An 18,078-nucleotide genomic window follows, 5' to 3' on the forward strand; every position below is an offset into this window, starting at 1 on the left:
TTTAACCTCATCCAAGGACCTCCTCGGTCAAATCCGATTCAACTAAAGTTGGAGAAACCGACACTTGCCAGTCATCTTTGAGCAACGGAGTTACTCGTAACGATGAAACCAGTCTCTCGTAAGCGTACGAGTAATGTCGGTCCAAGCCGCTTCAATCCAACAATGCCGCGGAATCAAGAAAAGACTAAGGAGGGCAGCAAAACGCACATCACCGCCCACAAAACCTTTTGTGTTCTACTCGAGAAGACATCTACGCATGAACCTAGCTCATGATGCCACTGTTGGGGAACGTCGCACGGGAAACAAAAATTTTCCTACGCACACGAAGACCTATCATGGTGATGTCCATCTACAAGAGGGGATGAGTGATCTACGTACCCTTGTAGATCGTACAGCAGAAGCGTTAGAGAACGCGGTTGATGTAGTGGAACATCCTCACGTCCCTCGATCCGCCCCGCGAACAATCCCGCGATCAGTCCCACGATCTAGTACCGAACGGACGGCACCTCCGCGTTCAGCACACGTACAGCTCGACGATGATCTCGGCCTTCTTGATCCAGCAAGAGAGACGGAGAGGTAGAAGAGTTCTCCGGCAGCGTGACGGCGCTCCGGAGGTTGGTGATGACCTTGTCTCAGCAGGGCTTCGCCCGAGCTCCGTAGAAACGCGATCTAGAGGAAAAACCGTGGAGGTATGTGGTCGGGCTGCCGTGGAAAAGTCGTCTCAAATCAGCCCTAAAACCTCCGTATATATAGGTGGGAGGGAGGGGACCTTGCCTTGGGGCTCAAGGAGCCCCAAGGGGGTCGACCGAATCCAAGGGGGGAGGACACCCCCCCAAACCGAGTTGGACTTGGTTTGGTGGGAGGGAGTCCCCCTTCCTTCCCACCTCCTCCCTTTTTTTTCTTTTCTCTTGATTTTCTCTTCCTTGGCGCATAGAGCCCTTTTGGGCTGTCCCACCAGCCCACTAAGGGCTGGTGTGCCACCCTCAAGGCCTATGGGCTTCCCCGGGGTGGGTTGCCCCCCCCCCCGGTGAACTCACGGAACCCATTCGTCATTCCCGGTACATTCCCGGTAACTCCGAAAACCTTCCGGTAATCAAATGAGGTCATCCTATATATCAATCTTCGTTTCCGGACCATTCCGGAAACCCTCGTGACGTTCGTGATCTCATCCGGGACTCCGAACAACATTCGGTAACCAACCATATAACTCAAATACGCATAAAACAACGTCGAACCTTAAGTGTGCAGACCCAGCGGGTTCGAGAACTATGTAGACATGACCCGAGAGACTCCTCGGTCAATATCCAATAGCGGGACCTGGATGCCCATATTGGATCCTACATATTCTACGAAGATCTTATCGTTTGAACCTCAGTGCCAAGGATTCATATAATCCCGTATGTCATTCCCTTTGTCCTTCGGTACATTACAACAATTGTCAAACTTACAAAAATGGTTCAAATGAAAGAATTAAATAAATAATCCAATACAACAATTGTCCGGAATAAGAGAATAGTTCAGATTACACAACAATCAAATAGATGAACGTAAAAATCTCCACTGTCCATGCAACTGCCATATGTGCTTAGTGAGATTAATGCTGCAGCTGGGTGTGCCCATGGGCGTCTTCTATATGCCGGTAGGGCTTCAGGAAAGCCTGAATACGGTCAGGGTTTCTGGATGGCTTCACACAGCTACCAACTTTGTCGTAGAAGAACTCCAAGTTTAAATCCCTCTCATCTTCAATGATCGTGTTGTGAAGAATCACACAACATGGCATGATGTTGCTGAGGGTTTTCTTATCCCAAAAACGAGCTGGCCCACGAACAATAGCAAATCTAGATTGCAAAACCCCAAAGGCTCTCTCAATATCCTTTCTCCACGCCTCTTGTTGCTTAGCAAATTCAGCTTGTTTCCTAGTGCTTGGATTGGATATAGTTTTCATAAAAGTAGTCCAAGGAGGATAAATGTCGTCGGCAAGGTAGTACCCTTGAGTGTAGGCATTACCATTCACAGTGAAGTTGCAAGGAGGAGCATTACCACTAGCAAGCCTTCCAAATAGGTGTGACCGTTGCAACACATTGATATCATTGTTGGTGCCCCGCAAACCGAAGTGGCAATGCCATATCCACAAATCCTCGGACGCTAAGACCTCAAGCACAATTGTTGCATCTCGGCTTTTGCCACAATATTGCCCGTGTCAAGCCTTCGGGCAATTTTTCCAAGTCCAATGCATGCAATCTATGCTACCTAGCATACCCGGCCAGCCTCTCCTTTCATTCATCGTCATCAACCTCTTTGTATCATCTTCGTTTGGTGCTCGAAGATAAGTTGGACCAAACACATGGATCATAACCTTCGCGAACCTACGCACGGACTCTATTGTAGTATGTGCACAAATACGAAGATACTCATCGGCGAAGTCCGCAGCGATTTCGTATGCAATGACCCTCATGGCTACGGATATCTTTTGGTATGCACTAAATCCCAATAATCCAGCGGCGTTCCTCCAGCGAGTAAAATAGCGAGAATTTGACTCGCAAGCCTCTACTGTTTTGACAAAGAGGGATCGACGCATTCGTTACCTTCGCCGGAAGAGGTTGGCGGGATAGGTTGGCCGCTGGGCGAAGTAGTCTCGCATCAGCAGTTTGTTGCCGAGGTGGCGATAGCGCGGGATGCATAGGAGGCCTACCTTCGATCCACGCCGCTGACTCCTCCGTCGATCCTCGTACTCCTTGATGGCCATCATGACCACCAACATCTGCTGCCGATGGTTCGCCAGGAGATTCTCCACATCCGAGTCGTCGGAGGAGGAAGAATCGACGAGCACAAATTCCTCATCGGAGCTCAATTCCATCTCCCGAAAGAAGAAAATGAGAGTGCACGATGGAGCAGTTGGGGTGGAGGGGGAGAAGGAGGCAAATCCCACCTGAGATCAAGAGGCCGAAGCGGTGGGGTCGGTCCCGACAGGCGGCGCCGCGGTGGCGGATGCCCTTTCGTCGGGGTGGCCTCGATCTTGGGCGGCGGAGACAAAGACCCCGCGCCGCCGTCGGAGCCCGGACGCGCAGGGCCTGCGATGACGTGCGGCGGCGGCGGAGGTGGGCAGAAGGTGTTCGGCGGCCGGAATCTAGGGCGTCGACGGCGAGGGCGGTCGTGGCGGCTGGAAGGGAAAAGGGGAGGGAAGCAACCCGCGCGCTGAAATGTCCCTCCCGCCAAGTATTTCCGCGCAATGCAGGGCACCCCCGGGTCTCGTCGCAAAACCTTGTTTTCACAGTTTCGCCGACGAAAACTGTCGCGCCCCTCAAAATTTTTGGTAGGCCGATCACTTTTGTGGGATCTGCTCCGCGAGCCTTTTCGGTCCGAAACGGCAAAACGGCAGTTATTTATACAGTTTCCGCGAAAATGTGGGATCTGCCAGAGATGCTTTAAGGCCTTTTGGATCTCCAGCTCCATGGAGACTGAATTTTGAAAGAAAAGAATCATTCTTTTGTTTCAAAAAATTCTGAAAAAATATGCATGTATGTAAGGATGTAATATACACGATGTGTCAAAATTCACGATGAAATACTTTGAATTGCCAACTGTACAAAAAAACAAATTCAAGACCTAAAATGATGAATAGTATCATGCGTTAAAAACACTCAGATTTGTTTTTTGTTCCACAACCCTCATTTCAACATATTTTGACCTGCAAATTTACACACTTGTGCATTATGCCTTGATATATATCTATAATTTTTTTCAGAATTTTTTCAGCCGTAAAAATATAAATTTTTATAAATGTTTAATTTTGAATTTGGTGGTCTCCATAAAGGCGGAGCTCGAAAAGCAATTTCTGGCATATATACTGTGTATTCAAAGCCACATGTTGAGATGGCCGGCTGGACGCATGGATCAGCTAAAATCAAAGACGTACTACAGGAGCATGCTAGTGTATTTGTATCAAATTTTAGGTGTGGCGGACATCAAATCTTGCCAGATTGATGGCTTCGTCCCTGCTATTTGTATCAAATTTTAGGTGTGGCGGACATCAAATCTTGCCAGATTGATGGCTTCGTCCCTGCCAACCGATAGTAGTACATCAGGTTACGGTTTTGGGTTAGCCATTCTCCGGTTCCACCGCTCGTGCCAGGTGTAGTTGCCGGCATACTCATCTGTGACGTCCTGAATGGAGGGAAAACAACGGCAAAAGCAGGAGTTAATTGCAAAAGACTATCATAATTCGAACCGTATTCATAAGTTGATATCATCTTTCAATTTTTTTGCAAACACGTACCAAGATACACGTAGCTTGTTGCAAAACTTGTATTTCTACGTATAGATGCTCTTTGTGGCAGATATGGCCCACCGGTCAGTTTCTTACAAGAAAACCGGCCCTGACCGCTTCGATCCAGGGAAAACCGACTCTTTCTCTCCATCCAGGCCGGACAGGCAAAAAAAACCTTCGTCTCCTCCAGACCACCATCCCCCGTGCTACTTCACCCTGCCTCCCCCTCACTGCCACCACCGCCACACCCCGCCGGCCACTCCCTCCACCCCACCGCAACCACCAGCACCGCCCCCTCCCTCCTCCGCCCCCGCCCCCCGCCTCCTCACCGTCTGCGGCGTCGCCGGCGCTGCTTGACGGTTCCGGTCGCAAAGTAATCCAGCCACGCACGCGTCGCTCCACTGCCTGCTTCCTTCCTTCCTTCCTTCCTTCACTCGTTCGTTTTTATACCGCGGCACCGAGAAACGCGTCGATGTCGATACCGACGCCGCCGATAGATATGCCATGCGGTGCTGCTCGCGGAGCTCCTCCTCGCGACCGGCGCAGTCGCTCGGGCGGACGACGACGAGTGGGACAGGACGAGCGACAGCGGGAGAGGGGTCGTGTACGGCGCGAGGAAGCCGCCCAGCTTCAGCGCGCCCATGGTGGTGCTCCTCGTGGTGCTCATCGCCACCTTCTTCTTCATCGGCTTCTTCTCCATCTACATCTGCCAGTGCGGCCGCGGGAACTCCCCCACCATCCCGGCCGCGGCCTTCCTCGTGCTGTCGCGGTAGGAGCAACAACAGTAGGCCCGGCCGCGTGGGCTCGACCCGGAGGTGGTCGCCTCCTTCCCCGCCATGACCTACGCCGAGGCGAGGGAGCTCCATGAGAAGGAAGCGGGAGGCAAGGGCGAGGACAGCACGGCCGTGCTCGAGTGCGTCGTCTGCCTCAGCGAGTTCGAGGACGGGGACCAGCTCCGCCTCCTCCCCAAGTGCAGCCACGCGTTCCACCCGGACTACATCGGGGAGTGGCTCGTCGGCCACGTCACCTGCCCCGTCTGCCGCTGCAGCCTCGCCCCGGAGGAGCCAGCAGCCACGGCGGCGGCCGAAGCGGACGGCGCCGGCGGGGAGGAGCAGCGGGCGCCGGAGGTGTCCATCGACATGAACCGCGAGGGCGACGGCGAGGAGCAGGAGGAGAGAATGAGGGAAGCAGCGGAGCTGGAGTGGATCGACAGCATGCGGCGCGCGGTGCGATCGCGGTCGCGGTCGGGGCGGCCGTTCTCACACGCGCACTCGACGGGCCACTCCCTCTCCGCGCGGTTCGACGGCGACTTGGAGCGGTTCACGCTGCGCCTCCTGGAGCACGTGCGCAGGGACATGGTGACCGCGGGCGAGGAGAGCCTGCGCCACACAGTGGCGCGGGACGCCGGCACACGCAGCACGCGGATCGGACGGTCCGACATGCGACCAGAACCGTCAAGCAGCGCCGGCGACGCCGCGGACGGTGAGGAGGCGGGGGCGCAGGAGGGAGGGGCGGTGCTGGTGGTTGCGGTGGGGTGGAGGGAGTGGCCGGCGGGGTGTGGCGGTGGTGGCGGTGAGGGGGAGGCGGGGTGGAGGAGCAGGGGAGATGGTCTGGAGGAGACGAAGGTTTTTTTTTGCCTGTCCGGTCTGGATGGAGAGAAAGAGTCGGTTTTCCCCTGATCGAAGCGGTCCGGGCCGATTTTTCTTGTAAGAGACTGACCGGTGGACCATATCTGTCAGAAAGAGCATCTATACGTAGAAATGCAAGTTTTGCAAGAAGCTGTGTGTATCTTGATACGTATTTGCAAAAAAATTGCAAAATGACACCAACTTGTAAATACGGCCCGAATTGTGGTAGTATTTTGCAAGTAACTCTAAAAGGAGGGACCGTGGGGCAGCATGAAAACATCAGAGTATGCGTGGACGGGAGGAGAGAGATGGGGACTAAGGGGGTGTTTGTTTCCACGGACTTTTTGGTGTAGGGACTAAAAAAAGTCTCAAAAAGTCTCGTGTGAAACAAACAGGAGGGACTTTTAGGGACTAAAAGGGGGTATTTGAGACTATTTGGAGAAGTCCCTATGGAAGGGTCTTTTTGGGACTTTTTGGCACTTTTTCCAACAATGCCCCTACTTTTAACATGTCATTTAATAACTACTACTACATTACTAAGGGTAACATGGTCTTTTTACATGTCATTCAATGACCTCTAGTCTCTATTTAATCCCTGAAAATAAACGGATAGGGACTAGGGACTTTTAAGTTAAGACTAAAAAAAATGTCCCGAAACTTCTGAAACAAACAGGGCCTAAGCCACTAGAGGGTGAATAAGGTTGCACGGGCCTATGTAAGGCCAGATGTAACTCGCTGTGCGTGGATGTGATGCGTGTGTGGATCCAGTGCGACATGAGGCAGGCGCTGGCCGAAGATCTTCGGCCAGCGTGTAGCCGTTAAACGTTTTCCTTTGAACATGGGCCATTTGGAATTGGACCCCCTCGGACAGAACGAGCTGCCTGCAGTCACGTCGGCGAAGTGTATGCGACGCCACGTCCAAGTGGCCCGTTCCTGTCTCACCATGTGTCTCGATCGATAACGGCCAACGGGAACGAGTGGTGCCGGGAGACGATCGAGAGCGATGTCACAGACGTCGGCGCCCTATGTCGACCATGCATATGCCATCCACCCGTTTGTCCTGTGCTACGCGCAGGATTCACGGAACCGGTGGTGCCGGGAGACGTCGGCGATCCATGTCGACCACTAGCTAGCGCCTAGCTGCATGGTTCGGATGCCAGGTGAATTGCTCAAATTTGTGGTGGGGACGGTGGCCCTTTGCCAAGTGCTAAAGCAGAAAAGCTATGCATGAATGAATAACGATGCCACTTTCACAAAAGTTGTATTCTTCACTGTGTTATATTCGTATTCACGTGTTTGCATCATACTTTTCTTGAGAAAAAATTGCATCATGCTTGGTATTTGTTAGTGGGGAATCCAGCCCAATGGACCAGGATGGCCAACGGTGTAATTGCTCGTATAAATCTACTAGGTTTTCCTTTTAAAACTATATAATGTAAGGAAGTGTTTCGATCTCATCTAAATGAATATAATTTAGTCGCATTCACCTAGAAAAAAACAAATATAAAATAGTACTACAACCCACGTCAGCACAAACGCATCTTATAATCACATTCAATGGTTATAAAGGATGAATGAGACATAATAAAAATTCAACTAGATGAGTTCTAGCAAAACCAATAATGTAAAGGCTATTGGAAAAAATTAAGATGGGCTGCCCACCCTGTCCACCCTCTAGATCTTTCACTGGTCTTTGTGTAGATCCAATACATGGAGAGTTGGCTAGACACAGATCCAACATCGGTGGCCACTTATATTTCGTGGATGCGTAAAGCTTACGTATTATTTCGTTGAGGGTCCAATACAATACACGAACACAAGATGGCATGTACATGGTGCAATGAGCAGAGAGAAAAGGGGATGCTCGACCCGAAAGGAGGGTACGACACAGCTAAACCAACAAGCCTCCAAGCAGAGGGGAAGGCCGAAACGGCCACGACAACCAACATCACCAAAGCTAACCGCAGGGATACAACGAGCGAACAAGATGGCACCTTCAACTTGACCAATTGTTTCTCATGTGCTCGGCTTGGATGAAGGCCATGGCAGCGCCTTCAAGAAGAAAACGGTACCCTCGAATGTCGCCGCTGACAGCATCGGCAAGCCAAACAAAGATTTCACCCTTGCCTGAGTCCTGGCAATCCCATATCCATCTGTTCGGAAATTAGAGATGAGGAACTCACGCCGTCGGTCGAAACCGCCACATCAGGAAAGGGGTGTGGGGCTGCACTTGTTGCCAAAGGACGACACCGAGCACTGTCGGACCGCGAGCAATACATCAGGCACAAGGCGAGGCGTAGAGGTGGACATGATCGGGGAGGCAATGAGGCAGAGAGAAACGATGCAGGGGAAGCGACAACAGCTGGCAACAAAGTTGTCAGAATCGAGATTCTGAATTAGACCGGAGCTTCATTGGTAGGATCGTGAATCGTAGAACCATAACTACCAGGATCATAGAAACTTAGATTCTATGAGAGAAATCATAGAATAAGAGGGCTTAGTTCGGATCGTAAGTCATAAAATTCTAAAGCTTGAGTCGCGATTGTAACAGCTTTGGCTGGCAATGAGCAAGGAACTGGAAGTGGCGCAGATCCGAGCCGACGATGCCATAACCGTCAAGACACCAACGAGCAGAGGGAGACGGAAGGAACACAACTACCGGGTTATTAGGGCCGAAACCACATCGGTAGAGGATGCCGGAAAAACCATGAACACTCGAAGACACAAGTCGAGAAACACCAGGCCGGAGCAACGTCGGCAAAAGGCACACTGCGAGGTCACACGTATCTACCACGTCACTCTGTTGGTGCACCCCCATGGGCAAGGCACCGCGTGTTGGGAACGGTTTGACTTTGGATCTGAGCGCCTCATACATAGGTTTTGTTGAGTAAATAGGCAATTTTTCGAGTAGATTAATCCATGAAATAATTACTAACATGGCATTGACTAGGTTCATGACATACTGATCACGGAGTATACTAGCAAGTACTACGCATATAGCAGAAACATCTACGCATACAGGCAGTACTACTAGTGCAGACAGAAATAGGAGAGAGATAAACATATCATACCCTCCGATCGGCCAATTGGCCGTAGCAGAAGCGGTGGCGGCGGCAACATCCTCTGCCGCCTTCTTCTCGGCTTCGGCCTTCTCGCGGACGAGACGGCCAGCTTCGCTTGGTGAAGACATGGCGATGACGAGGGCGACGCGGACGTAGACGAAGCAGACGGACGGAGGCGAGCAGTCGCGTGATCGCTCCCCAAAAACCTAATCGCCCCTCTCCCGTACAGGAACCGGAGAGGCGGGGTTTCGGAGGCCTGCTCTCCCGTCGACCGTGTACGCGGTAAACGGGACGGAGTCGCCGGAGGCAGCAGCAGCAAAAGGAACGAACGCGTGAGGCAGATGCGATTTGATTCTCGTGACGGCTACGGTAGGCGATAGCCTGCTTATAAACGCGGCTGGGTGGAGAGACGTGGGCCGAACCCACGTCCGAGTCGGTAACAGCCCACGATCCGACGTCCGTGTCCGTTACGTATTCTCCGTTCCTGGCCGGCAAAAATAAGCGCGTAGGTATGAGCTCGGCTCGGCTCATTCCCGCAACCCGCGTCGCGTCGCGTCGTGATGAGGCGTGGCGAGGCGAGCGGCGGAGGAGGAGTGCGCGAGGGCACCTTCTCTTCTCACTCTCCAATAGCATGTGGAAGAGAGACCCTTATAAAGGGGTCCAACTTCTCCTCCACTAGCGGGGTGGGACTAAACTTCCCACCACCTTGTCATGCCACCACCTACATGGGCCCTTGGAGCTTTTTCTAAAATTCTCTAATGGGCCTAAAGCCCACTACCAATTTCAACAATCCCCCACCAGATCTCAAGGGCACATCGTGTTCCCTCGTTCCAATCACTGTTTTAATATACCAACATTTCAGTGAAGACCTGTTAAGGTTGAGCTTCACCTAGAGCAAGTAGCTACACCCCTTTACAAATGAACAATGGACTATGCCTTGAATTGTCAGTTTGGCGTAAAGGAGCTTCACCACAAGTCTTACTAGTACTAGACTGCCGAAGGTGACCCCTCGGGTGGAGCATATTAGTCACACTCCAGGCCTATTCATGAGTTTACTGGAGATCACCCAAATCTCATAGACTGTGACCAGCAGTCAAGCTCATATAGGTGTGTTTCTCCAAAGATCGCTCTGTAGGACAGCATCTTGCTTATATATAAGCCTTAGAACATATTAAGACAGTAATCATCCTACCATACAGTATTCGAGAGTATTGCATCTCCAACGGAGTGGTTTAGTAAAGTTACTCTCCTTAGTTCACCACTGGCTTGTTTTCCCAGGTCCTACTTCACGGGATCTCCGATCATATAGGTTGAATTACTACCATGGCAACTCATGTGGGTCTCATACCCATCTCCCTCGATGCACTATCTATCACAACACGTGATAGCCCTTTAGTAAAGGGATCTGCCAGATTCTTAGCCGTTTGGATGTAATCCAACGCTATCACTCCAGAGTTTCTCAAACGTCTGACAGACTTCAATCTCATTCTTATATGTTTGTTGGACTTCATATTGTCCTTTGAACTCTTCACTTTGACAATAACCGTCTGATTATCGCAGTTCATAAGGATAGCCGGAACCGGCTTCTCAACCACACGTAAGTCCATCAAAAGATCTCGAAGAAATTCTGCTTCGACACCAGATGTGTCTAATGCTATTAATTCTGCTTCCATTGTCGATCTCGTTAAGATCGTTTGCTTGCAAGACTTCCAGGAAACAGCACCACCCCCAAGAGTAAACATATATCCAGTGGTGGCCTTCATCTCATCAGCATCAGAGATCCAATTCGCATCACTATACCCTTCAAGTACCGATGGGAATCCCGTATAGTGAAGCCCGTGGTTGACAGTACCTTTCAAGTAGCGCATAATTCCTTCAACACCACGCCAATGAACATCGCCCGGGTTTGCAACAAACCGGCTAAGTTCGCTCACAGCAAACGCGATGTCAGGCCTCGTTGCGCTAGCTAGGTACATAAGCGAACCGATAATTTGAGAGAATCTCAATTGATCTATAGTTGTGCCTTTAGACTTTCTAATAAGCACACTAGGATCATATGGTGTTTGAGAAATTTTGCAATCTGAATATCCAAAGCGACTCAAAATCTTCTCAACATAGTGGGACTGCAGAAGTGTAATCGCACCCTCATCATCTCTCAACAGCTTGATGTTCAAGATAACATCAGCCACCCCAAGGTCCTTCATCTAAAAGTTTTGAGACAGAAAAGACTTGACCTCCTCAATTACTTTGAGGTTGGTTCCAAATATCAGTATGCCATCAACATACAAGCTCAATATAACTCCTTCGCCCCCACCATGGCGATAGTATACACATTTGTCAGCTTCATTAACAACGAAGCCAACAGATGTCAGAGTTGTATTAAACTTCTCATGCCATTGCTTAGGTGCTTGTCTCAGACCATATAAAGATTTCAGTAACTTACACACCTTTCCTTCCTGACCTTCTATCACAAAGCCATCTGGCTGTTGCATATAGATTTCCTCATTTAGCTCTCCATTCAGGAAAGCCGTCTTAACATCCATTTGATGAACGAGAAGACCATGAGAGGCCGCCAATGAGAGTAGTACTCGAATGGTGGTCAGTCTAGCCACATGTGAATAAGTATCGAAGAAATCTTCTTCTTCTTTCTGGGCATAGCCCTTGGCCACAAGCCTAGCCTTGTACTTTTCAATCGTACCATCGGGCCTAAGCTTCTTTTTGAACACCCACTTGCATCCCAATGGTTTGCAACCATAGGTACGATCAGTGATTTCCCATGTCCCGTTAGCCATGATGGATTCCATCTCGCTACGGACCGCAGCTTTCCAGTAATCAGCATCTGGAGAAGCATACACTTCTGAAATAGAAGTGGGATTATCATCCACGAGGCATACGAAGAAATCATCACCAAAGGTCTTTGCAGTCCTTTGTCTCTTGCCCCTACCACGGGCTTCCTCGTCATCCTCCTCAGGATTTTCATCATGTGTTTGTTCATAGTATTCCATAGGAATGGCAGGCTCAGGAGTTATCTCAGATTCCTGTCTAGAAGTGCTTTGCATATCTTTCATGGGAAATATATCCTCAACGAATGTAGCATCCCTTGACTCCATTATTGTACCGACCTTCACGTCAGGTACCTCAGATTTCACTACTAGAAATCTATAGCCTACGCTATTCTTAGCGTATCCCAAATTAACGCAGTCCACAGTCTTTGGTCCAAGCTTACGCTTCTTGGGGATCGGTACATTGACTTTCGCCAAGAAGCCCAAAGTACGTAAGTACGAGAGCGTCGTCCTTCTCTTCGACCACTCCTCGTAGGGAGTGACCTCATTATCTTTTGTAGGAACTTTATTCAGGACATGACACACGGTCAATATAGCCTCCCCCCACCATGCCTTGGATAAACCCGATGTATCTAACATGGCGTTAACCAAATCAGTTAGAGTACGGTTTTTCCGCTCGGCAACCCCATTTGATTAGGGTGAATAGGGAGGCGTCCTCTCATGAATAATGTCGTGTTACGCACAAAATGAATCAAATTCCTTTGAGAAGTACTCTCCACCACGATCAGACCGGACTCATTTAATTTTCTTTTCAAGTTGATTCTCAACTTCTGCCTTATAGATTTTAAAGTAGTGTAGAGCCTCATCTTTAGTATTTAACAGATACACATAGCAATATCTAGTGGAATCATCTATCAATGTCATGAAATATTTCTTTCCACCTTTAGTCAACACACCATTCATCTCACAAAGATCAGAATGTATGAGTTCTAATGGTGCCAAGTGTCTCTCCTCTGCAGCCTTGTGAGGCTTGCGAGGTTGCTTTGCTTGCACACATGAATGACACTTAGAACTTTTGGCTAAAGTGAAAGTTGGGATTAAATTCAGTTTTGCTAGCCGCGACATAACACCGAAACTTATGTGACAAAGACGCGAATGCCAAACTTCAGATTCATTAACACTCGAATGAATATTGTTCACGACTTTATTACAAAAATCTGCAAGAGAAAGGCGGAACAGACCTCCGCATTCATAACCTTTTCCAACGAAAAGTCCATATTTCGTAACTACTAATTTATTAGACTCGAATACCAACTTAAACCCTTCTCTACACAGAAGGGAGCCACTAACGAGATTCTTCTTGATGGCGGGGACATGCTGCACGTTCTTCAGCTGCACGATCCTTCCCGAAGTAAACTTCAGATCGATCGTGCCAACACCAAGAACAGAAGCACTCGCGCCATTCCCCATCAATACGGACCCGCGACCGATGGCATGATAAGAAGAGAACAATGATAAGTCAGCACACACATGAATATTTGCACCCGTGTCCACCCACCAATCGGTGGACTGACAAACTATAAATACAGTAAGTAAATTACCGTACCCAGGTGCACCACTTTCATTGTTGCCCACAATCATATTGGCAGACTTGGAGTCCTGCGCCGCCTTCTTGTACTTGTTTGGGCATTTGTTCGCCCAATGTTCCTCTGATCCACAAGTATAGCAGCCATCTCCCTTCTTATTCTTCTTGAAGGTCTTCTTTCCCTTCTTCTTGAAGTCGGTATTCTGTTGGACAGAATTCTTTCCCTTGGGCTTGTGGGAATTGAAGTTCCTCTGATGTACCATATTGGCAGCAGAAGAGCTTTCCACCGCTTTTCCATTGGAGTCCTTTGCTCTCGAGTTCTGCTCAACACTCAGATGGCCGATGATGTCCTCTACTGAGAACTCACGCCTCTGATGTTTCAGAGTAGTAGAAAAGTTCCTCCAGGAATTAGGGAGCTTAGCAATTATACATCCCGCGACAAACTTGCCCGGCAAATTTCACTTAAGAACCTCAAGTTCTTTAGCTATGCATATTATCTCATGAGCCTGTTCCAATACAGAACGGTTGTCAACCATCTTGTAATCATGGAACTGCTCCATAACATACATCTCACTCCCAGCATCGGTGGCCCCGAATTTAGATTCGAGCGCCTCCCACAAGTCCTTGGCAACATGCATATGTAAATATGCATCAACCAGCTTATCTCCGATCACGCTAATGACTGCTCCAAGGAATAGGACGGTGGCCTCCTTAAACATCTTCTCCTGTTCAGGAGTGATAGTTTCCGTAGGAGTGACACCGGCTACCCAGAACACGTTCATAGTCGTGAGCCATAAGGTGGTTCTCGTTTGCCAACGCTTGAAAAAAGTACCGGTAAACTTATCCGGTTTCAGTGCAGCAGCAAAACCATTACTCGAAAAATTCCTACACAAATTAGGTTTTTGGATTGTTGAGTAAATAGGCAATTTTCCGAGTAGATTAATCCATGAAATAATTACTAACATGGCATTGACTAGGTTCATGACATACTGATCACAGAGTATACTAGCAAGTACTACGCATATAGTAAAAACATCTACGCATACAGGCAGTACTACTAGTGCAGACAAAAATAGGAGAGAGATAAACATATCATACCCTCCGATCGTCCAATTGGCCGTAGCAGAAGCGGTGGCAGCGGCAACATCCTCTGCCGCCTTCTTCTCGGCTTCGGCCTTCTCGCAGACGAGACGGTCAGCTTCGCTTGGTGAAGACATGGCGATGACGAGGGCGACGCGAACGTAGATGAAGCAGACAGACGGAGGTGAGCAGTCGCGTGATCGCTCCCCAAAAACCAAATCGCCCCTCTCCCGTACAGGAACCGGAGAGGCGGGGTTTCGGAGGCGTGCTCTCCCGTCGACCGTGTACGCGGTAAACGGGACGGAGTCGCCAGAGGCAGCAGCAGCAAAAGGAACGAACGCGTGAGGCAGATGCGATCTGATTCTCGTGACGGCTAGGGTAGGCGATAGCCTGCTTATAAACGCGGCTGGGTGGAGAGACGTGGGCCGAACCCACGTCCGAGTCGGTAACAGCCCACGGTCCGACGTCTCGGATCGTGTCGTGTCCGTTACGTATTCTCCGTTCCTGACCGGCAAAAATAAGCGCGTAGGTATGAGCTCGGCTCGGCTCATTCCCGCAACCCGCGTCGCGATGAGGCGAGGTGGGCGGCGGAGGAGGAGTGCGCGAGGGCACCTTCTCTTCTCACTCTCCAATAGCATGTGGAAGAGAGACCCTTATAAAGGGGTCCAACTTCTCCTCCACTAGCGGGGTGGGACTAAACTTCACACCACCTTGTCATGCCACCACCTACATGGGCCCTTGGAGATTTTTCTAAAATTCTCTAATGGGCCTAAAGCCCACTACCAATTTCAACAGGTTTCATATTATTTTCATGTATGAGTCATTTTGTATGTGTGGTGTGAATTTTATTTGTTTGGTTGTTTGCATTCTCGTATTTATAAATACAAAGTGTTAAACTCAAGGTCTGACGATAAATGAGTAAAACATGGTATTCCCTTCGTCTTCGTGTACAAGTCATTTTACGAAAATCATATAATCCCAAAACACTTAGGCGCTAGGCATTAACTTTCATCTTATTTCTTGTTTTTTGACATGAATAAAGGAATCAACCAATAAGAGACGTGGGACGTATATGTTTTTAATGACTTAAGACCAACTAAGACGACATGCAGTAGTTAATTCATTACATGCAATGCTATTAATTAGCAAATTAACATTAATTTCTTTCGTTTTTCTTTTCGTCTTGGTCATTTTTTGAGCAGTCTTTTCGTCTTGGTCGCGATACATTTTTTCAACCACATTTGTTACTCCAGAAAAATGTCTTTAAAAGCACATATCAATGGACAGATCTTAAGCAACTGTGTTGTGTCGACATACCATTGTGCATATATATACAGCTGAATCCTGAATGGACAAGTGGCGACAATGACATATACCATGGCAACAAAATATCTCATATAAGCCCAAGATACTTCGAAAGCAATGTAATATTCTCCTCAATATCAACCTCGGCAAAGGGGGCAAATGGCCTATATAAAGGAAGAACACACGTCTCTCCACAACAAGCGCAAGAAAAGAAGAACACAAATTATTAGGCACCAACACTTCATCGACTTAGAAAATGTCTAGCTGGTTACAAGAGAAGTCGGGGGAGGTGGTGGAGACGACCCAAGTTAAGGCCGGCGAGGCCACGAAGATGGCGTCCGAGACGGGGCAGTCCATCCAGGACCGTGCCGTCGAGGCAAAAGACCAGACCGGCAGCTTCCTTGGCGAGAAAAGCGAGGCTGTCACGAAGGCTGCCTCCGAGACCACCGAGGCGGCCAAAAAGATGGGCGGCGAGGCCATGGGGAAGGTGTCCGAGACGGTGCAAGCCGGTCAGGATCGCGCCGTCGAGGGCAAAGACCAGACGGCCAGCTTTCTCGGCGAGAAGACGGAGGCCGTGAAGAAGACGGCCACCGAGACTGCCGACGCCGCCAAGGAGAAGTCCACCGAGGCCGCGCAGCATGTCCAGGACACCGCTGCAGAGTACACCAAGGATACCCCGGTCGCCCCCAAGGAAAACGTCTTCCAGAAGGTGAATAGATCACTTGCAAACCATTCAAAGATGACACACGTAAAATTGACCATGCATGTGGGAGAAAATATTGTGTGGTCATTTGAGCTGTTGATGCTGAATTTCTGGACGTGTGTTTGTTTGTTTGTTTGTTTGTTTACAGGCCGGCGGGAATATTGTGGGTGCCGCTACGGACGCCAAGGACGCGGTCATGAACACGCTCGGGATGGGAGGAGACAAGTGAGATGTTCATGGTGCCACCAAGAAGATCACAAAGGATAATTAGACGCGTCTGCGCCTGCCTGCTCTTTCCCTCCTTCCGTTTCGTTGTTCTCTCGATATAATTTAAATTTCAGTTCCAAGGAACTAATTAATTTATACACACGCTCCTTGGTGTAACTTTGTTTGATGTATGGGACCGAGGTATGAATATATTTTCCACCAATTATAATCAACATGAGTGATTTGGATGTTGTACGTTTTTCTCATAATAAGAAACACGATGTATGATCATAATCAACATGAGTGATTTGGATGTTGTACAATTTCTCATAACAAGCACCACGTATAATGTTGACGTCCACATGTATGTACCCAAGATGCACGAACACACATAGCTCATTACAGTCCTTTGAGTTTGAAGATTTATCATAGGCGTCTCGTTATTCACGGATGCTTCGTGTATCTGACCAGAAACACAATTGACGAAGGCAATGAATGGATGGGGATTGACGACACCTTGTCGAACTCGACTAGTACTCCCTCTGTTTTTTTAGTCCGCATATAAGATTTGATCAAAGTCAAACTCCATAAACTTTGACTAAATTTATAAAACAAAATATAAACATTTATAATATGAAATTAATATTAGTAGATGCATAACGATATCAATTTTCATAACATATAGGTATAGTATTATAGATGTTGATATCTTTTGATATATATTTGATCAAACTTTGTATCATTTGACTTTGATCAAATCTTATATACAGATTAAAAAGAAACGGAGCGAGTAATTCCGAGTACATAAATAAGCAAAGAGCCTATCGATCGAGCGAAAACAAAAACAACGAAGTCAGTACATAAAGAAATGAAAGGTTGCTTCCAGACCAGAATCCTGCTCAACAAGTCAGCAGCATGGACCACTCGTGGTTCATCGCCAAGAGCGCACCGTGTGGATCTTATCAGGCAAACTATTCGGTGGCGCTGAACTGCTGATGATCCAGATAGCGAATAATATTGAACATCTGTGATAAACCGATAATCAATGTAAACTGACGGACGCCACACAAGCAGGTGCTACTAACAGTAAACTAACTGACGGACGCCACACAAGCAGCGCTAGCAGATATTTCCGATTCCCCTTCACCGAGGTCGCAGCAGACACGTGATTCATCGCCGGGCCAAGCCGGGCACATCAGCGCCGATCCAGTAAATAGTTGAGCCCCTCTTTTGGCTGTTCACTTCACCCTATGGTAAAACCACACGGTATTAATGGACGGATCCAAGGCAGTTGGGTTGTGCCGACATGCCGCTACGCATCAATGCTGGACAAGTGGTCGACAAGGATATGTCCTTGCAAGAAAAAGAAAAATCTGATGCCATGAGAGCGATCTGTAGGGTGCTCTGTATCATCTTCACCATGGTCTTCGGCAATGGTGCCAAGGGCGCCTATATAAA

The 18,078-nt window shown here is 48.8% G+C and overlaps 2 protein-coding genes across 2 annotated transcripts; both read left to right on the forward strand.

Moving 5' to 3' along the window:
• The first annotated feature begins 2,886 nt into the window (after positions 1 to 2,886).
• LOC123450829 (E3 ubiquitin-protein ligase Os03g0188200-like) lies at positions 2,887 to 5,946 on the forward strand. The gene is given in 3 exon segments (XM_045127903.1): positions 2,887 to 3,216; positions 4,322 to 4,597; positions 4,765 to 5,946. Coding segments are annotated over 3 exon segments (1,788 nt in total).
• Positions 5,947 to 15,895: 9,949 nt separating this feature from the next.
• LOC123449742 (late embryogenesis abundant protein, group 3-like) lies at positions 15,896 to 16,853 on the forward strand. The gene is made up of 2 exons (XM_045127061.1): positions 15,896 to 16,419; positions 16,562 to 16,853. The coding sequence occupies exons 1-2, from the start codon at positions 15,967 to 15,969 to the stop codon at positions 16,640 to 16,642; spliced, it is 534 nt and encodes a 177-aa protein (XP_044982996.1). The 5' UTR covers positions 15,896 to 15,966; the 3' UTR covers positions 16,643 to 16,853.
• Positions 16,854 to 18,078: the final 1,225 nt, after the last annotated feature.

Source organism: Hordeum vulgare, chromosome 4H, assembly GCF_904849725.1.
Source record: "Hordeum vulgare subsp. vulgare chromosome 4H, MorexV3_pseudomolecules_assembly, whole genome shotgun sequence".
NCBI classification, from domain to species: domain Eukaryota; kingdom Viridiplantae; phylum Streptophyta; class Magnoliopsida; order Poales; family Poaceae; genus Hordeum; species Hordeum vulgare.